This window comes from Platalea leucorodia, assembly GCF_965183815.1.
Source record: "Platalea leucorodia genome assembly, chromosome: 2".
NCBI classification, from domain to species: domain Eukaryota; kingdom Metazoa; phylum Chordata; class Aves; order Pelecaniformes; family Threskiornithidae; genus Platalea; species Platalea leucorodia.
Window position 1 is genome coordinate 1,716,132 of NC_138824.1, and position 21,002 is coordinate 1,737,133.

Genomic DNA, 21,002 nt, shown 5'->3' on the forward strand with positions numbered 1-21,002 from the left:
AGGATGGGATGGGGACAGGCGGGATGGGGACAGGACGGGATGGGGACAGGCAGGTTGGGGACAGGCGGGATGGGGACAGGCAGGTTGGGGACAGGATGGGATGGGGACAGGCAGGTTGGGGACAGGCGGGATGGGGACAGGACGGGATGGGGACAGGCAGGTTGGGGACAGGCGGGATGGGGACAGGACGGGATGGGGACAGGCAGGTTGGGGACAGGCGGGATGGGGACAGGCAGGTTGGGGACAGGCAGGTTGGGGACAGGTGAGCTGGGGACAGGCGGGATGGGGACAGGATGGGATGGGGACAGGCAGGTTGGGGACAGGCAGGATGGGGACAGGATGGGATTATTACAGGACAGAGTGAGGACAGGCAGCAGGGGACACACAGGATGGGGACAGGGCAGGATGGGGACAGACAAGAAGGGGACAGGCAGGATGGGGACAGGACAAGACAGGGCAGGGACGAGCAGGATGAGGCCAAGGCAGGATGGGGCCAGAGAAGAGGGGGACAGGATGGGGACAGGGGACAGAATGGGGACAGACAGGAGGGGGACCGGCAGGATGGGGACCAGCACCAACCCCCCCCAGCCAGCGTGGCGGATCCGGGGCACCCCCCACCCCCCCCCAAACCCTCCCCCACCCCCACCCAAGGCGGGGCCTCCCCGCCCCTCCCCCCCCCCCCCCCCCCCCCCGCCCCGGGCCGCTCCCGGCGGCGGCTGGGGCTGGATGCGGGGCTGGATGCGGGGCTGGATGCGGGGGCTGGGGGCGCTGGGGCTGGGGGCGCTGCTGGCGCTGCTGCCCCCCCCCGCCCCGGCCGAGACCTACACGGCCATGCTGAGCGTCCGGAGGGCTCTGGGCTCCGAGGCCCGGCTGCTCCGCCGCCTCCGCGCCTACCTGCGGGAGGAGAGCGCCCGCCTGCGCCGCCTCGCCAGGTACCGGACCCGCGCGTCCCGGCGCGGCCACGCCGCGGGGCTCCCAGGCAGCGCTGGGAGCATCCCCCCTCCCCAGGCACCCACATCCTCCCCCCCCGGCACCCAGATCCCCCCCCCCGGCACCCACATCCCCCCCCCCGGCACCCACATCCCCCCCCCCAGGCACCCACATCCCACCCCCCGGCACCCAGATTCCCCCCCCCAGGCACCCACATCCTCCACCCCCCGGCACCCAGATCCCACCCCCCGGCACCCACATCCCCCCCCCCCAGGCACCCACATCCCCCCCCAGGCACCCACATCCTCCACCCCCCGGCACCCAGATCCCACCCCCCGGCACCCACATCCCCCCCCCCCAGGCACCCACATCCCACCCCCCGGCACCCAGATCCCCCCCCCGGCACCCACATCCCCCCCCCCGGCACCCAGATTCCCCCCCCAGGCACCCAGATCCTCCCACCCCCCGGCACCCAGATCCCCCCCCCGGCACCCACATCCCCCCCCCCCCGGCACCCAGATTCCCCCCCCAGGCACCCACATCCCACCCCCCGGCACCCAGATTCCCCCCTCCAGGCACCCAGATCCTCCTCCCCCCCGGCATCCACATCCCACCCCAGGCACCCACATCCCCCCCCCCAGGCACCCACATCCCACCCCCCGGCACCCAGATTCCCCCCCCAGGCACCCAGATCCTCCTCCCCCCCGGCACCCACATCCCACCCCAGGCACCCAGATCCTCCCCCCCCGGCACCCAGATCCCACCCCCCGGCACCCACATCCCCCCCCCCCAGGCACCCACATCCCACCCCCCGGCACCCACATCCCACCCCAGGCACCCAGATCCTCCCCCCCAGGCACCCACATCCCACCCCCCGGCACCCACATCCCGCCCCAGGCACCCAGATCCTCCCCCCCAGGCACCCACATCCCACCCCCCTGCACCCACATCCCACCCCAGGCACCCAGATCCTCCACTCCCCGGCACCCCTATCCCCGCCCCCAGGCACCTATATCCCCCCTCAGGAACCCATACTCCTCCTCAGGCACCCATATCTCCCCCCTAGCACTCATATCACCCGCCCAGGCACCCCTACCCCACCCTCAGGCACCCATATTCCCCCCTTGGCACCCAGATCCCCCCCAGGCACCCAGATCCCCCGTCAAGGCACCCAGATTCCCCCGCCAGTGCAGCCATATCCCCCCCCAGGCACCCATATCTCCCCCCCTAGGCACCCATATGCCCTCTAGGCACCCATATCCCCTCCCTCAGGCACCCATATTCCCCCTCAGGCACCCATATTCCCCCCTTGGCACCCATATCCCCCTCCAAGCAGCCAGATATCCCCCCAGGCACTCAGATTCTCCCCCAAGGCACCCATATCTCCCCCCAGGCACCCATATACCCCCTCAAGCACCCATATCCCCCCCCTTAGGCACCCATATCCCCCCCGCCCCAAGGGTGGGTGCTGCCTCGGTAAGGAGAGGGGCTTAACCCAGCCCACTCGATTTTTTGGGGTGCCCCTAAATAGGAGCTTGGGGCGTCGCGGGTGGATCGGGAGCACAGCCCAAACACTGCTCACACCCTCAACCATGTCCCAGGATGGGGACGTTTTCCCCCCAACCCTGGGTTGGGGACTGGGGCCGTGGGTCACAGCATCCCCGAGGCACGGGCCATCCCCACGTACCCACCAGGGATGGGGTTCTACCAACCTTGGTGGCATTTCCGCACCTCTGGCTTGGCCAAAAAGTGGACACTGGGGCAAAACTGCCCAACTATGGGGCGGCTCAGACCCCCAGACCCCAGCTCAGGGGTGTCACCACCCAGGAACATCACCCAAAGTGTCACCCAGTGGGTGCCTTGTAGGTTTTATGAGAAGGTCCAGGCACTGCACCAAGACCCCAAGGCCTCGGTGGACAACCCCTTGCTGGCCTTCAGCCTCATCAAGCGTCTCCACTCTGACTGGCCCAACGTCATCTACAGCGACGAGGCCACCGAGAACATCCAGGGTACGGGGGGATGCTCGGCTCCGTGTCCTCTGTGTCAGCTGGGGAGAGCTGGGAGGTGACGGGGACCGGGTGGAGGAGCAGGGAAATGGGTGGAGAAGCAGGAGAATGGGTGGTGGAGCAGGGGAATGGGTGGAGGAGCAGGGGAACGGGTGGTGGAGCAGGGGAATGGGAGGTGGAGCAGGGGAATGGGTGGTGGAGCAGGGGAATGGGTGGTGGAGCAGGGGAATGGGTGGAGGAGCAGGGGATGGGTGGTGGAGCAGGGGAATGGGTGGAGGAGCAGGGGAATGGATGGAGGAGCAGGGGAATGGGTGGAGGAGCAGGGGAATGGATGGAGGAGCAGGGGATGGGTGGTGGAGCAGGGGATGGGTGGTGGAGCAGGGGAATGGGTGGAGGAGCAGAGGAATGGATGGAGGAGCAGGGGAATGGGAGGTGGAGCAGGGGAATGGGTGGTGGAGCAGGGGAATGGGTGGAGGAGCAGGGGAATGGGTGGAGGAGCAGAGGAATGGGCGGAGGAGCAGGGGAATGGGTGGAGGAGCAGAGGAACGGGTGGTGGAGCAGGGGAATGGATGGAGGAGCAGAGGAACGGGTGGTGGAGCAGGGGAATGGGTGGTGGAGCAGGGGAATGGGCGGAGGAGCAGGGGAATGGGAGGTGGAGCAGGGGAATGGATGGAGAAGCAGGGGAATGGATGGAGAAGCAGGGGAATGGGTGGAGGAGCAGGGGAATGGGCGGAGGAGCAGGGGAATGGGTGGAGGAGCAGAGGAATGGATGGAGGAGCAGGGGAATGGATGGAGGAGCAGGGGAACGGGTGGTGGAGCAGGGGAATGGGTGGTGGAGCAGGGGAATGGGTGGTGGAGCAGGGGAATGGGCGGAGGAGCAGGGGAATGGGAGGTGGAGCAGGGGAATGGGTGGTGGAGCAGGGGATGGGTGGTGGAGCAGGGGATGGGTGGTGGAGCAGGGGAATGGATGGAGAAGCAGGGGAATGGATGGAGAAGCAGGGGAATGGATGGAGAAGCAGGGGAATGGGCGGAGGAGCAGGGGAATGGGTGGTGGAGCAGGGGAATGGGAGGTGGAGCAGGGGAATGGGTGGAGGAGCAGGGGATGGGTGGTGGAGCAGGGGAATGGATGGAGAAGCAGGGGAATGGATGGAGAAGCAGGGGAATGGAGGGAGAAGCAGGGGAATGGGCGGAGGAGCAGGGGAATGGGTGGTGGAGCAGGGGAAAGGGCGGTGGAGCAGGGGAATGGGAGGTGGAGCAGGGGAATGGGCGGAGGAGCAGCATGTGGAGTCCTCAGGGATGGAGAAGGGCTGATAAGGGCGACTGCACCCCAAAAGCTCATTAATCCCCCTCCCTGCACCCCGTTACCCGCCCTCAGCGCTCCATGCCGGCTTCAAGGAGGTGGAGCAGGAGCTGCCTGGAGCTGAGGACCTGGACGGGGCTGCCCGGGCACTGATGCGGCTGCAGGACGTCTACGCGCTCAGTGTCAAGGGCATGGCCAACGGCGTCTTCCAGCGAGCCGGCGCCGGCCGCCCGCCCCTCTACAGCCCTGGCCGGCGCGTCTCCCTCTCCGCCGATGACTGCTTCCACGTGGGCAAGGTGAGGGCGAACCCCGACAGCCTCCTACAAAGCTTTTCCAGCCTGGAATGTTGCTTCCATAGGGATAGATGTTGGGTTTTCTTCCCGCTCGGGTGCGGAGGGGCCCCTCTGACTCAGCCCGCAGGCATCCGCCCGCCTGCCTCTCGCCTCTCGGCTCTCGCCCAACTAACGGGGCTTCTTGCTGCTTCGTGGCTTGGGGAAGGGAAGAGCCAAGCTGGTGGGCTGGGGGAGACCTCCTGCCCCAGCATTCCGGCTGGATACGGGGTCGGCCCCTGCCCAGGGGTAAAAGTGGGTCCGTAAATCCCTGGGAAGGGATTTGGGTGCTTTGATAGAGGTTTTTGTTCAGGGCAGAGTCCTTTGAGTGTCGCCGCAGAGCTGGGATGGAGTGTTGGAGAGTGGGATGGGATGGGACAGGGTGGGATGGGATGGGATGGGATGGGATGGGATGGGATGGGATGGGATGGGATGGGATGGGATGGGATGGGATGGGATGGGATGAGCTAGGATGGGATGGGATGGCATGGAATGGGATGGCATGGGATGGCATGGGGTGAGGTGGAGGTGGAGATGGAGATGGGGATGGGGATGGGGATGGAAATGGGGATGGAGCAGGATGGATGGGGATGGGAGAGGAGAGGAAGGGATGAGACAGGATGGGGATGGAGTGGGAGGGAGTGGGGATGGGGATGGGAATAGGAAAGCAACAGGATGTGATGGGACAGGATGGGTGGGAATTGCAATGGGATAGGATGACATGGCAAGGGGATGGGATAGAATGGGATGGGATAGAATGGGATGCGATGAGATGGGACAGGACAGGATGAGACAGGGGAGGGACAGGGTGGGAGGGGACAGGGGTGGGATTGGGATGAAGATGGTCATGGGGGTAGGATGGGGTGAGAAGGGGAAGGGATGAGAAGGGGATGGGATGGGATGGGATGGGATGGGATGGGATGGGATGGGATGGGATGGGATGGGATAGGGTGGGGATGGGATGCAGGCCAGGCTGGCCCAGCCGGCGGGTCCGGGCGGTGCGCTGCCTTGCAGGTGGCCTACGACACAGGCGACTACTACCACTCCATCGCGTGGCTGGAGGAGGCCGTCGGCCTCTTCCGCCTCTCCTATGGCAACTGGAACCCCGAGGACCGGAGCAGCCTGGAGGATGCTCTGGACCATCTTGCCTTCTCCTACTTCATGGTACGGCCGTGAGTCCCATCCCCATCGCCCTGGTGCCCGGTGGAGCCAAACCGTGCGCAGGGGGATGCTCACAGGCTCTCCGCTCCCCCCATCCAGGCTGGAAACATCTCCCATGCCTTGAGCCTCTCCAGGGAGTTTCTCCACTATGGTACGTGGGGCAACCTCGGATACAGCAGGAGGAGGCAAGAGGTTTTGGGGTGTCACCATCACCCCTGAACGGCACCAGCCTCCTTCACCCCATCTCTTGCCCCCACGTGGGGTAATTCTCTAGGGACCGATGCCAGGGAAGGGGGGGTGATGGGGACACGGCGTTTCGGGTGACATCGCCTCTCCGGCAGACCCCAGTAACCAAAGGGTGGTGAGGAACGTGGCAAAGTACGAGAAGCTGCTGGAGATGGGGACGGCTGTGAGCACCGGACCCCTGCGACGCCCCAACGGCACCCACCTGCAGAGCCGCGACGCCTACGAGGAGCTGTGCCAGCGCCCGGCGGGGCAGGTGGGGCTGGCAGGGGGGTCCCATGGTCCCCCACCCCACCGCTGTCCCCCTTCTCACTCCCTCCTTGGTCCTCTCTCTCCCCAGCCGGCCCCAGAGCATCTCCCACACCTTGGCTGCTCCTACGAGACCAACGGCAGCCCCTACCTCCTTCTCCAGCCTGCCAAGAAGGAGATGGTCCGGATCCGACCCTACGTGGCTTTGTACCACGATTTCATCAGCGACGCCGAGGCTGAGACCATCAAGGGGTTGGCAGGGCCCTGGGTGAGCCGTCCCCGTCCCCAGGGATGTCCCTCTCCTGGAGGAGAGGCCCAAGAGCTGGTGGTTGAGGGTGGACCACCCTGAGCATGCAGAGATAGGAGAGGTTTTAAGCCAGGGCTCAGCCAAAGCCTTCTGCAGCAAGACGCAGGGGGGATAAGCCCAGCTTAGCTCCATCTGAGCCCCCCCCAAAAGATTTTGGGGAGAAACCAGGTCCGTGCATGCACCTAAACCCCTTCCCAGGCAGGCTTGACTTGGTGACACCCAACTGCGTTGGCTCCAGCTGCTAGCACTGCTTCCATCACCCTGGTGGGACACCTTGGGGTGGGGATTTTTGGCAACCAGCTGGTATAAACCCCCCAGTTTGGACCCTGCCCGGGGTCCCTGCTTGGTGTGGGGGTCCCCATCTGCAGCAATGTCCCCCCCCGCCATGTGTCCTCCAGCTGCAGAGGTCCGTGGTCGCCTCTGGAGAGAAGCAGCAGAAAGCCGAGTACCGGATAAGCAAGAGGTAGTAGCCACCCCGTCCCTTGTCCTCCAACCAGCGGGACCACCGTGGTCCCGTTGCCACCACCAAGGTGGCAGTGATGCCATGCTGGGGAGGCCTGGGTCCTCCACACCAGCAGTGCCGCGAGGGTTAAGCCCAGCCACGCGTGAATTTGGGGGGGGCTGAAGAATTTGGGGGTGCTCCCGCAGCGCCTGGCTGAAGGACACCGCCGACCCGGTGGTGCGGGCGTTGGAGCAGCGCATCGCTGCCGTCACCGGCCTGGACCTGCGGCCACCCTACGCCGAGTACCTGCAGGTGGTCAACTATGGGTTGGGAGGCCACTACGAGCCACACTTCGACCACGCCACGGTCAGGGAGCTGCTGGGGTGGTCCGCGGGGTGGTGCCCGGGGGGGTTCCTGTGGTGCTCTTGGGGCGGTCCTTGGGGCGATCCTGGGATGGTTCCTGGGGTGGTCTCTCGGGTCGTCACCAGGATGGTCCCTGGGGTGGTCTCTGGGCTGGTCCCTCAGATGTCCCTGGAGGTGGTCCCTGGAGGTGGTCCCTGGGGGGGGGGTCCCTGGGGGGGGGTCCCTGGGATGGTTCCTGGGGGGCTCCCTCATGTTCCTGGAGGTGGAGCCTGGGGTGATCCCTGGGATGCTCCTGGGATGGTTGCCTGGGGGAGGTCCCCAGATGGGGGTGTCCCCATGGTGATCCCTGGGATGCTCCTGGGAAGGGAGGGAGGGAAGAGGGAAGGAAGGAGGGAGGGAGACAAAAGAAGGGAGAGGGAGAGATTTCCCTGGGGGCAGCTCAGAGCCACCAGCTCTGTCAGGGCGTGAGGTGCCTCCGAGCTGAGCCGTGCCAGCGTGGGACTGACCGTCCCCACCTCCTCGCTCTTGGGGCAGTCCAGGAAGAGCCCCCTTTACAGAATGAAGTCGGGCAACAGGATCGCCACGGTCATGATCTACGTGAGTCCCCCCCATCTCCTGACCTAGAGAGACTGCACTTGCAGGGACATCAGTAGGGTTCAGAGTGAACGGGGTTGGAGATGGGTGAGGGCAGCCCTAAATCAGCCCGTGGTGGGGTGTTAAACGACGTCTGCAGTGTATTTATGAGCCTGTGCCATGTCGTAGCGCAGGAAGCGCTGTGGGGGACCAAGGGAGGTCCTGTGCCTCAGTTTCCCCATGCAAAGCAGCCGTATCACAGGGGGAGGGGGAGGGCTGTGGCTCATATTTTTCCTCCTTTTCCAGCTGAGCACGGTGGAGGCCGGCGGCTCCACCGCCTTTGTCTACGCCAACTTCAGCGTGCCCGTGGTTAAGGTGAGGGGGACCCGCACGAGCCCCCCGGGAGCGGGGAACTGAGGATGCTGCTCTCTTGTGTCTCGCCTCAGGGAGTTATGGCCGAGCCTGTCCCGATGCCAAACCCCAACCCCAGGGCTCCCTGATCTGTTTTGGGGTGCCAAACCCCAGCCCTGGGGCTCCTGGCTCCCTTCGAGGGGTGCCAAACCCTGCTCCCACAGCTCCCAGCTCTGTTTTGGGGGTGCCAAACCCTAACCCTGGGGCTCCCATCTGTGTTTCGGGATGCCAAAATCCAATCTCAGGGATCCCAGCTCTGTTTTGGGGTGCCAAAACCTCAACCCCAGGGCTCCCAGCTCTGTTTTAGGGGTGTCACACCCCAGCCCTTGGGCTCCTGGCTCTGTTTTGGGGTGCCAATCCCAATTCTGGGGATCCTGGCTGTTTTGGGGTTCAAAACTCCAATTCTGGGGCTCCTAGCTCTGTTTTGGGGTGCCAAACCACATCCCTTGGGCTCCTGGCTCTGTTTTGGGGTGCCAAACCCCAATCCCAGTGCTCCCAGTTTTGTTTAGGGGTGCCAAATCCCAGCCCTTGGGCTCCTGGCTCTGTTTTGGGGTGCCAAACCTCAATTCTGGGGGTCCTGGCTCTGTTTTGGGGTGCCAAACCTCAATTCTGGGGGTCCTGGCTGTTTTGGGGTGCCAAACCCCAATTCTGGGGCTCCCAGCTCTGTTTTGGGGTTCCAAACCCCAACCTCAGGAATCCTGGCTCTGTTTTGGGGTGCCAAACCCCAACCCCAGGGCTCTCAGCTTTGTTTTGGGGTTCCAAACCCCAATTCTGGGGCTCCCAGATCTGTTTTGGGGTGTCAAACCCCAACCTCAGAAATCTTGACTCTTTTGGGGTTCAAAACCCCAATTCTTGGGTTCCCATCTCTGGTTTGGGGTTCCAAACCCCAACCTCAGGAATCCTGGCTCTGTTTTGGGGTGCCAAACCCCAACCCCAGGGCTCTCAGCTTTGTTTTGGGGTTCCAAACCCCCATTCTGGGGTTCCCAGCTCTGTTTTGGGGTGCCAAACCCCAACCCCAGGAATCCTGGCTCTGGTTTGGGGTTCCAAACCCCAGTTCTGGGGCTCCCAGCTCTGTTTTTGGGGTGCCAAACCCCGGGGCTCTCTGCTCGGCAGAACGCAGCTCTCTTCTGGTGGAACCTGCGGAGGAACGGGGACGGTGACGGGGACACCCTGCACGCCGGCTGCCCCGTCCTGGCCGGGGACAAGTGGGGTGAGAGACACTGCCCGGTGCCACCCTGGGGTGACACGGGGTTGGAGGGGCCGCTCTGCCCGCGGGGAGGCGAGGGGTGCTGGGGACCCAGAAAAATCCTGGATAATAGGGAAAAAAATGTCACCGATAGCGGAGCGGGGTCGGAGAGGGGTGCAGGGGGACAGAGGCAGACGGGGGTCCTTGTCCTTGTCCCTTCCAGTGGCGAATAAGTGGATCCACGAGCACGGGCAGGAGTTTCGGCGGCCGTGCAGCGCCGACCCACGAGACTGAGCCGCCGTGGGCTCGGGGACGTGGCACCCGTGGGTGGCAAAGCCACCCCGGCGCAGCGTGTCCCCAAGGCTGCAGCAAGAGGAGGGAGGGAAGGGGGTGGCAGCGGCGCGGGATGCTATCGGGGGCGGTGGCACTTGCTCAGCCATGGCTGAATCCGGTGAAAATAAAGTCAAAAGACACTAAAGCAGAGTCTGGGGGAAATACCTCGGTGTGGTACCTGGCGGGATGATGAGGGGGGGTGTATGTGTCTGCACCCCAAATTCCAGCCTGGACCCTAAACATACCCTCAAGCCTCCTCCTCCAGCCCTAGACAAAAATTCTCTCTGCTAAAAGGACTGGCAGAAATGACATGGCATTTCTATGGTAATCAGTAGGCTTCAGAGTGAACAGAACGGCCATAGAGGACCAGCACAAAGACAGTACACTATCCTTCCTCAAACCAACCTGCCGCAGCACCTGGCTGCATCTTGGGGCTGACTGTGCAGCCCCACACTCCGCTCTCCTCCTGACCACAGCACGGGGTCCCCCTCCTCTGCACCCCAGAAGGGTTTTGGGGTTTATTTTTTGCAGGGCAGTCGCTGTGAGAGGGCCCTTGGGGAGGGAGAAGGCAGCTGCTGCCTTCCCGCCGCCCTGGCCCTCAGCCCGGCCACGCTTGCGCGAGCACCGCTCCCCGGGGCCCCCCCAAACAAGCTCCCTTTCTCCGGCCGGACCGCAGCCACCTGCGTGACTGGAAGGCAAAAAGAGGCAGCAGGGCTCTCCGGCAGCGCCTGGAGATCGGGCAGGGAGCCCGCACCGCTCTCCCCGGGCGCTTCCGATGGCGGAGAGCCCGGATAAAGCGAGGGTCAAGCTGGAGGACACCATCAGCCCCCGTATGGAAACCCTCCGACTCCACATCCAGCCTCGTCTATGCCGAGATTAAACGGATGAGATTAAAATCCTCCGGGATGGATGAGATTAAAATCCTGGATGGAGAGGCGGTGAATCGCAGCCCGGGGAGGGTCTGGGGAGGCTCTCAGCCTCTTTGCTAACTGGAAGGCAAAGGACAAAAATTGAGGAGGGGGACAGAAACACCAGGCAGGGCTCTCCTGCTCGCTTTGGGTTCAAAAATGTGCATTTGTCGCTCTGTGGCTGTGTTTATCCAGCCCCGGATTAACCCTGCCGTAGGCACACAGGGGCTGAGCTGTGAGCAGGATTTGGGCGTGGGAGCGGGAGCACGGGGCTCCAGCCCCCCGCCCTAGGAGGATGCCTGCAAAATTTCAGAGCAAATTTCCCCCGATGCCTGCTCTTCAGATCGGAACACCAAGGCCAGCGTTCAGGGCGTTACAGGACGGAGGGTCCGACGCAGCACAGGTTACGGAAGAGCCAGAGCGCCAGGGTTTATTACTTTCAGATGTTTCTGTACACGTGGGAGCCAGCGGTCACGGAGAGGAGGGGAAAAAGCAAAAGCTGTGAGTAAAACATCCCCCTCCTCCCCACGCTGGCAGGCCGAGAAGGGATAGGGGAATATTTCGGATGACGAGAGGCTTCCGTGAGTCACCAGAAAAACCCAAGGCTTGGGTCTGGGCCTGGGGCTGGCGCAGGAGCAGCCGGATCTGCACCCTTCCTCCCCAGGAGCCCGAGTACCGCAGCTGAAGGGAAAGGAGGAGCTCCTACCCCAGGCTGTGCACAAATGCTTTATTTGTAGGCGAGAGAAACGGGCACCGAACAAGACACGAACAGGATGAGGCTGACACGGGACACAGCGCGTGGTCTCCGGAGAACTGAACACGCACACACACAATTTTCCTTTTGGAAACAGCAGCACGTGGTAAGAGGTCACCCCGCCAGAGTGGTAAAGCCTGGCCTAAACTGGCCAAGCATCCACAGCAAAGCTATCCCACGGGTCTGGGATGCCTTACGGACAAGGTGGCGAGGGTGCAGCGTTACCGGACGGATCGGGGCAGCCGATGCAGCCGAGGGAGGCAGGTTTGGGCAACGCAAACGGCAGTTTCGGGTTGTGAACAGCGCGCCAGGCTGGGAGAGCGGTGTTATAATGCACCAGGGCCAAGTTTTCTTGGAAATGGCAACCCATAAACTATTTTTTTTGACCTTAGCTGAAGATCTAAGGTCTAGATTTTCAGGAGGGTTGAGCACCAGTACAAACCAGTGAATGGCCGATTGCCAGCCAGCTCTGCGGATCTCTCCTCCCAGACCCTTCCACACCCAAGACAAAAGGCAACAGCGGAGGGGAGGAGAAACTCCTCCTAAAGTTGAGGAGGTGGAGAACGTCAGCACAAAGCTGTTTGCTCTCTCCCGCTCCAGTACCTGCCAGCTGCTCCCCCGCTCGCTGGAGACCCCGTTGAACGTGGCAGCACACCGATAAAGGTTTCCGAGTCCTGGGACGGTCTTGCTGAACAAGGAGCCAGGAAGCGGCTTTGCCCTATTGCCATCGCTCAGCCCTGCCCTGCAGAGAGAGGAAAAGCACGGAGGTTCACTCTGAGCTGCCCCAGTGCAGTATTTACTGGGTGACTGGTGTCACCAGCGGGATCTGTCACACCTCCACCACCTCTCAGAGCTAAACCGAGCTCGTGGTCAGGGGAGAAGTCACTCTGCTTTACAGCGGTGCTTATTTTTTTTTCAGACGGTGTCTTGGTTGCACAGAAAGTGACCTCCAGTCGCCAACAAGCATCGGCATCTTTAATTGGCTTTGGTAGCACATCCCACTCACTTCCCATCTGGACCAGGGCAGGCTGGAGATAAAAAAGACAAGGCTCAAAAAAAAAAAAAAAACCAAAAAAACAAGCAAGCTCCATACAGCAAGATGATTCCGCAACCGTTTCAACCCCTGGTCACCAACAGCGTTTTCAAAACACCAGCACGGAGGAACTGTGCTGGCTTAAGCACGTGCAGAGACACGCAGCCGAGCTCTGCGTTCCCAGGATCTGTACTGAAAGCAAAACTACACGCTTCAGGAATACAGAAAATGTCTTTTCCCAACAATCTCAATGCTCCCGGAATCGACAAGTCACCGAGGGTTTTGTCTGGTGCATATAACCCTGGAGCTGGCAAAACCCGTCCTGGGTCTGGTTTGAAAAATTTAAGAAGTGAACCCTGCAACAACCCAGCCTCCCAAACTGCATCTTCTGCTCCTGCCAAGCCCTGGGATTTTCTGTTGTGAAAGTTTCCACTGATCCTCAATCCAACAACTGGAACAAGAGCAAGAGAGATTTCTAAATAATCAAAAGCGCCAGTGTAAAACCGGCATCTTCAGTTCGGACAGCCTCCGCCTCGTTATCTGCTTTTACACAGAGGCAGTACAACGCTGCAGGCTGTGGAAAAATGCAGCGAAAAGCTGGTGGTTACGGGGGGATTTTCGATGTCCCCATTTTTCACGGGTCAAAGAGAACATTTCTTCTCTCGGCAGCTACTTTTACCACGGTCTGTGCTATCCTTCGCCTAAATACCATTTGTCTCTGCCTGTAGCTTCCTGCAGAGGGAGGAGAAAGTGCAGCAGGAACATTAATATTTTTCAGACGTAAGTACAGCCTCAAAAATGTACGTGGCTCGACAGAGCTGAAAGGAATTCCCCCTCCACCCACCGCACGCTGTTGCTGCTGTCCCTGTAGTCACCTTTTTTTGAAGCCAGCACTACCCGAGCCCCTGCCTGTTCTGTGCAAGTCAGGACCGAGCGCTTGGCATGCAGCAAGGCCACATTAAATAGGCTGTTGAAATATTTATTTTTTCACTCACTTCTCAAACGTTAACAACAAAAGATAATTCTGGGGAGCCCACAGGATTCAGAAACAGTCATTCATTTTCCGATGGTGCTTCTACAGAATACAAAACCGATTTTCTTTTGCTTTCCATGGAGACTTTTTTTTTTTTTAAAATATCTCGCAAACTGTAAAAGCAAATGAAAGGGATAACGTGAAAGGCAAACACAAGGAGTTACCGCAACGAATCACTCCAAGCCAGATCCTCCAAGTTACTTCAGCATGGAGGAATGTGACTTTCCCGAGATCATTCATGAGTATGACAACAGGCACATGCTTAACTACCCCGTGAAGCGAGACTCCGGACACACACTATTATTTTAGTCTCTAACAATTTGAACACAGGAGTCACCTGGAAAGGCCCGAGAATTTTGCCAATCTTCAGGATACAGCTTGGGGAAAGTGCTCTTTTGCATCTCAACTGCTGAAGATCCGTTTAATCCATCGGGAACTAAAACAGGGGTGGACGTTACATCAAGGTCACAGGAATGCAATAATTAACACGGTGACTTACGGAGGGAAGGGCCAGGAGCCAGCAATTGCTCTTTTAACACCTGAGTGCCGACGGTCAAAGTGCCAGGAGAGAGGAGAGCTCTCTGGAACGAGGCTTTCTTGTCTTTAATTCAAGCGTTTCCCACCCTGATGTGTCGGGGAAGGGACACAGAGCAAGGCCGCGACTGCTGTGTCCAGGGCTCGCGTGCCAATGAATCGGAGGAGATGAACGGCTCTCCATCAGGGTGAACGCCAAAGTTAAACCGGGCTTTGCCAGCTCTTCACGCCGTCTCCCTCTGCCCCACCTGCACCTCTCAAATGCCAAGAATTCACGATGGCTCTTGTCACAGGACGTACGCACAGATACACATCGCAGCTCCCAAATCAGGCCAACAACAGAACTCTGCCTCAGCAAAACAGCGTTAAAATACTGCTTTCATCATACAGCATCAAGGGGTTATGGACACAAGGCAAAAAAAAAAAAGATTTCAGACATCCAGCAGCAAAATATTGAGGAAAACCGCTCCAAAACGTGTCTGCTCTTACGCTCAAGAGGGATTCTTAGGTGAAAGCAATCTGATGAACTGTCTGTGGATAATTTAACCCTGAAGAAAAGCTCTCTGTGTAACTACTGCGTTTACATAGAAATATGGAAGGCGGGCAGCGAAACGATCTAGGAAGTGACAGTGAAAACCAAGTCTTTCCTCCAGTACCAGGGGGAGCATAACGCAGCAGCAGCTGCCTACACTTCTGCGTCAACATCAGCAGGACTGACTCCAAGCTCTTCCAGGGTTTTATCTGCTGCACTTTTTGCATGTTTTTCATCCAAAAGGCGCTGATCTCTGCTCCGCTGCGTGTAGCAGCTACAAGAAGGGAAGCATAAACACATTCCAGGCACGGAGAACGGCCGAACAGGCAACTGCCTGCAGACCACATTGTTACCGCTGCTCTTGGGTCTTCCCCATAAAGGCAGGCCCGGAGTCCCCTGCCCGTTATGTGTCTGCAGTAGATGGAGTTATCCAGGCTATTTTTCTCAGTGAGAACTTGAAACAAGTATTAAGAAAGCTGCAAGACTCTGAAATGGAGCTCACGGTCCCCCCTCGCCTTTTTGTTTTACAGTCCTGTCCAACTTTGCACAGGAAAGTAGCATCTAGGCTGTTCCCGCAGCTTAACTCATAAGGCTGGCGTTGGTGAGACGAAACCTGAGCTCCCAATGAAGCCGATTCCTCATCTGCTTTAGGGGAAAGAAACATCTATATAAAAAACAAACCTAAGGGGCACTTCAAAGACAATTAGACGATTCCATGGAGAAATCCTGAAGCCTTTGGCTATGCTGCAATGCCCTCGGTGGATCTGGACTGCCAACGGCCCCTTTGCAGTCGGGTCCAAGAAAGCCTGAGAATTGATGGAGATCGCTATGATCGACTACTTGGGATTTCAGGAGGTTTTTCCTTGTGGCAGCAGAGAGGAGCCCACTTCCAAGGGCCTGAAGAGCTTTTCACGGTCTTCAGTACAAGCTGCTTCCCAGCAAGGAAGTCCCTAAGCATTTACACATTCTGGAGAACTAGTTCTAGGGGATGAATCTCACACCAACTTCTCACTGCTGCTGAACTGGAGAGATGAAAGGATATGGATACATCACAGTGGCCTCTGGTGCAGTTTATTTACAACAGGACTCAGTGCTGGAGAACACCAGGGTATTAACAAGCAGGAAACACACTAGGAGGGAAAAAGGAGAGTGGAAGAAAGGTCACACGTTAAAATCAAGGTATTCTCTGCAGATATTTGACTCTGTGACACCCTAAATTTAGTTGATTACCCAAGATCAAACAAGGCCAAGAGGAGTCTATCATGCAGGTTAAAATCAGCATTGATGCATTCAACAATAACTTGTAAGCTACGCAATAGTGAGAAGCACAAAAGCTTAATATGTTGCTGTCTGTGGCTTAAGGACACAGTAAGGCCAGCGAGCCACCTCACTTTCTCCAAGCGTCTTGTTTTAAAGCTGCTTTTGCTTCAACCGTAATAGCAGAAGCAAAAGGCTAGCTCCTTCAAGACTCACAGAGGTAGCACGGGTTGCCAAATACCTGGTGGAGATCCAACATTACAGTGCAGTACAGTCCTTTGGTCTTCTCCCTCTCTCATCATTCACACATCAACCTACACTATATCCTTTCACTGGATTTAAAATATGCAGTCCACAGTCCTGCAGTTCTGTTTCACCCCCAAGGGCACAGGATAAAGGGGAAAAAAAAGAAGGAGATCATCCAGCAATACCTCTTTAGCATTGCCAGTCCTACAGCATCACACATTCCGGGGCTTCTAGCTTTTGTTGAAGAATTTTTAACTAAAAGCCAGAAGACTTTTCAGGACTGCTGAAGAAACATGCTTACTTTAGGATCATCTTTCAGGTGAATGGTAAAACAGACTAGCACCTTCTATGAGGTCTAAGCATCGGTTTAGTTATTTGCTTTATGGTATTGTAACAAGGACTTGGGGAGTTTTTCCAGTCAACCTTATCAGTCACGACCTACTCTCACTGCGGTGTGGCTGATGGCAGAGGCCTGGCTTCTACAGTTCATTATGATATGAAAACATGAGATAAGCATGGGAAGCTGACAAAGCGAAGCACACAGCTGTATCTGTCTAATCTCCCCAGTATTTCTTGGCCAAGAAGCGTGGTACAAGTTGTTTCCAAAACACAGGACCTTGATTACTTAAGTAAAATGCTATTTAAACTAAATACCATAAAGCTTGTAATTCTGCCTTCTGGCTGGCTATAAAGAAAGGAATCAGCTAGGGAGGATCTGCTTCGCTCCTCCCCTCCAAGAAAAGAGGATTCATTAACACAAGTTAATACGCGAGAAGTTGAGAGAGAACACATAAATGCACTACTGGCTGTGATTGAAACTATTTGTTTACACATGGTTTTTGGCATTATGCTAAAACGCCAGCCTCCCACACTGAGAGCCAACCACGCAGGCAGTAAGAGCAAGAGCTCTGCTCGAGGGCTGCACGGCTCTAGCACCCGCAGAGCCTTACCACTGGAATCCACCGATGGGCTCTGTAAACCTGTGACGGATCAGGAACGTCGCAACAGCTTCAGCAACCTGAGGGAAGGGAAAAAAAATGGGTCAGAATTTAAAGCGACACAAAGAGAACAAGTAACCCAGTGGTTTTCAAAGCCCGCAGTATTTCCAACAACAAGTTTGTGTCCTCAGGATCCTCTTGCTGAATCAAGTTTGCTCCTTTAAAACTAAGAGCTCTGTATAACAAGCTTTTATATAAAAAAACGGACTACATGCTTCCACCTTTACTCTGACACTGATCTCACATCAAAAACTGACCGAACTTTTTCTCCACCTCTTTCAGTAATTCTTAAAACAATACCTAAGTTTAGCAGGTAAAAAAGGTCTGGCGAAATCACGATGCAAGTTATTCCTATAAAGAATAAATCAGGACAGTAACCTGACAGTAATAATACCTCTTAGAATTTATATTAAGAATAATAACAGTGTAAGAACTCGGTATGTTTAGACAAAAATCCCTATTTCAGATTGGTAAAGAGAAGCCCAGAAAGGCTGAGTTTTACATACACAGCGGTCAGCGTAGACAAGCTTTAAAACCAGACGTGTTTCCAACCGCAGGCTCCACTGGCTGCACCGCATTCCTGCTTCTCTCTGGACACCGACTTCAGCAGTACCGAGAAGCAGCACTACTCTGTCAGTCTGTAAGCTGTTTCAGTAACGTTTGTTTTGTATTTGGAAAATGTGAGCCATCCAACTCAGCAAAACACAGACCGACCCCAAAAGCTGCAGCTTAGCACAAGGGAGAGTGGAGAACTTCATGAGGAAAGGCGGGGAGGATAAATCCACGCTCCACATGGTATGAGTTAGTTATACCACCACCTAGCCAAGCTCTGTGTCACGTAACATCTTAGCCCAGGCTTTCCAGACCGCTTAAAAATCCAAGCTGTTTTGCGAATAGCCAGTCAAGATGTTGTGCCAAAAAATGCCCCTGAAATATAATCTCTGCTTCATAGTAGACCTCTTTTGCATTTAAGCTGTGAAGACCGTGACTTATCTAGCTTCAACCCCACAGCAGGGCTCACCTTGTCTGGAGCATCTTCATGGACTGCATGGCCGCACTGTGGGAGGACCTGCATCTGAAACTTCCCTGCGGATCAAGAGAGTCATCACTGGAGCCGCTTTTTAAGTGGTCTTGATTTCTAACAGCAAGGCTTTAGACAAGCAGTTCTTGTGCAAACAGGAAACATCAGACACTATGCCCTTAAAAGCACTGTGAATTCATGAACTCTTCCAAAAAGGACCTCACATTCTTTACAAACAAACCTCACTGTATGCATCGGGCAAGGAGGGACCAGGGAAGGCACAGAGTCTAAAGCAAACTGTACAACACAGACAGCAGACAGTTTCAACAGAAAGCAAGAACTGGCTGCTTAATTCATCTTCCCCAGGCGTAACTAGAGGAGGTTCCCAGGAGTTAAAATGAAGCTAAACTTCTTAAAGCTTCTCAACACAGGTGAGACTAGCTTTCAGAGCTGAAACTGTTATCAGGTCTACCTCAACATAGTGTTTAACCTGCTACCCAATACTACTTTCCAGTACTGGTTGCTCTGGAAAATCAATGAAGCTGGGATGGGGAGGGAAAAAAAAAACCAAACCAAAACATTCATGCAGATGCCGAATCTTGGTCTGATGTCCGCCAGAAACTCCGGGAGATCAGATAGTTTTGGATGGTCCCAAGTGTTCTAGTTAGGAACATCAGGGATGTGGTTAGAAAGGGAAAAACCGGATTAGAAAGAAACCCTCACAGCCAATCATTCTGATCCACGAGAAGTGTGGCAGCCCCATGGCTGGAAACACTGAACTCCAGACTGAACAAAAACCATGGCAACAGCCCTTCACAACTTCTAACTGAACCTCTCCCTTCTCAACTTCTCCACCTTTTCCATAACCACAGACGGTTAGAGAACACTTTGGGATGGACTAATTCTTTAATGCCCATTTGTTTCGATATAGACCGCACCTGGTAAGAGGCCATTCCAGCTACCTCTCGTTCGTGTACCCGTAGCAACAAGCTATCATCCAAAAAGAGCATTACAGTAAGGAAAGAGTAACAATATTAAATATTTACCTTGCATCTGTCCAATTGTTAGATCTTTATCCAGCCTGTCAACACCTACAATCAAACAAACAGATATGTTGGAGAAAAGCCAGAGGGAGTATGACTGTCTAAGCAGGGCTTTACTCGACATTTTGAAAGGGACGTTTGGCATGAAAAATGCAAAAGAAACATCTCTGACACCCACCACAAGGATGTTTCATTGCTGCACCTCAGAACAGTAAAGTGATAGGAAAGAATCCCAGCCAAAAATGGAAGAACACATCCTTCCCTACAACTTAAAAGGGTATTTATCTTGTTTATCTTGGTTACACACTTAATTTCCTATCAGGGCACAAAAAGGGCTTACAGCTGGCTCTAGAACATCGATAATTTGACTTTCAGTTGAAAAGTTCAAGTCACACCCATATCTGTAGGAAAATATCATAGTAGTGAAGGCTGAAGGGCAGCTTGGATCTGTCCTGTTTGCTCTTCTTCCACGTCACACAACAAACACACCCATCCAACAGCAGCAACGCACGTGCTATTTTGATATTAGAGACTCTGAACTAATTCCAGATCTGCACGGATCAAATAGTCTGGTTTATATTTCAAGATACATAGAAAAGTCAAGGTGGAAGAGAAATCTGCTAGTCTCAGAGAAAGACATTAGCCAAACGCTGACCCTATTGTCTAAAATACAAGCGGGACATCACCAAAGTGAACAGCCACTGAACCTAAATGGGATGGAAGAGACACGTACCAGCTAAAAGCAAAAGCTTTGGAGTTGGACAGCTTAGGAAGAGGTTAGATAAACCCCTGAACCAGCCATCCCAGTACTTTTCTGTTTTCGCCAGTTCAATTCGCCACGTGTATAAGTGCTCCTTCTTTGTCTGCAGGGAGGAGAGAGAGCTCTGCATTAGTGATCAGTAAAACAGCTGAAATAAAACGAACTCAGAGTGCCACTTGGAAGTATATATAAAAAATACTGTCTCCCTCTGGTGGATTACATGCTTCCAGGGGATGACCCTCCCTGCTCCTAAATTTCTCTCCAAATCACAGCCAACATACATGAGTAGGGACCAAGAAAGTCAAAGGAGCTACACCTATAGATCAGGAGGAGGCTGTAGTATTCAGGGCACTCAATTTGCTTTTTTTTTACTGGCACAAATAGCTCACAAATTGTCTGAATGTCCAGGCTTGGCTCTCACTTAGGTGACACAGAAATAAAAGGGGCTAAGCTGGCTACAACGATTTTCCTCGAGGAATTTACATTCCTAGGTTGCAATTGCCTGTACGACCTCCTGAATGCTAACGTGCTGTGGAAACGAACGGAAATACCACAAAGACTTGGAAAAGAGCATTCCTCATTCAGGCCAGAAGCCCCATTTCAGGCCATATGCACTAAATCTGTGAGCATCTGAGGAAAGAAGACACACGCTTTCAGGTGACAATCCAAGACAGAATCAGTGGCACGAGACAAAGAAGAAAAACAACAGTTGCAGTACAAAGTTTTTGGTCCGTGGAGTTCCTCCCTTTGATATTAGAATGATTTGGATAACTACTGGCTACTTCTCTTGCAGGGGAGCATCGTGCAAACACAAGCTGAAAACACAACAAGAAACCCCCTACCTCTGTGTCATCTTCTTTCTTCCTTTTGTTGACAGAGCCTCCCCCTTCCTCATCCTCTTCCTCCTCCTCCTCTTCTTCAATAATGCCCTCCACTATGGCTTTAGGACATTCAGGACTGGCAGCCCCTTCGCACCTGTGAAAATAAAACCAAAAACTGATTCCCTGCCAAAACAAACAAAAAAACCAAACAGTTTTTTACCTAAAGTAG

At 56.0% G+C, this 21,002-nt stretch overlaps 2 protein-coding genes across 2 annotated transcripts in view; one reads left to right on the forward strand and one right to left on the reverse strand.

Annotated features, from left to right (window-relative positions):
* Window positions 1-750: 750 nt before the first annotated feature.
* On the forward strand, window positions 751-9,804 carry P4HA3 (prolyl 4-hydroxylase subunit alpha 3; the record flags this gene model as incomplete). Its single annotated transcript, XM_082337966.1, has 13 exons — window positions 751-932; window positions 2,797-2,939; window positions 4,312-4,532; window positions 5,580-5,729; window positions 5,826-5,877; window positions 6,068-6,225; window positions 6,310-6,486; window positions 6,924-6,988; window positions 7,174-7,333; window positions 7,865-7,927; window positions 8,210-8,278; window positions 9,428-9,524; window positions 9,724-9,804. 13 exons carry the CDS (start codon window positions 751-753, stop codon window positions 9,792-9,794), a joined length of 1,608 nt encoding a protein of 535 aa, XP_082194092.1. The 3' UTR covers window positions 9,795-9,804.
* Window positions 9,805-13,361: 3,557 nt separating this feature from the next.
* The window catches only part of PPME1 (protein phosphatase methylesterase 1), a 31,075-nt gene continuing 23,434 nt past the window's right edge, over window positions 13,362-21,002 (reverse strand). The window contains exons 9-14 of the mRNA XM_082335857.1: window positions 20,795-20,927; window positions 19,926-20,055; window positions 19,196-19,240; window positions 18,150-18,214; window positions 17,081-17,148; window positions 13,362-15,757 (exon numbers count right to left, since the gene is read on the reverse strand). Coding sequence (XP_082191983.1) covers window positions 15,739-15,757; window positions 17,081-17,148; window positions 18,150-18,214; window positions 19,196-19,240; window positions 19,926-20,055; window positions 20,795-20,927 — 460 coding nt within the window. The 3' untranslated portion in view covers window positions 13,362-15,738. The remainder of the gene's footprint in view (window positions 15,758-17,080; window positions 17,149-18,149; window positions 18,215-19,195; window positions 19,241-19,925; window positions 20,056-20,794; window positions 20,928-21,002) is intronic.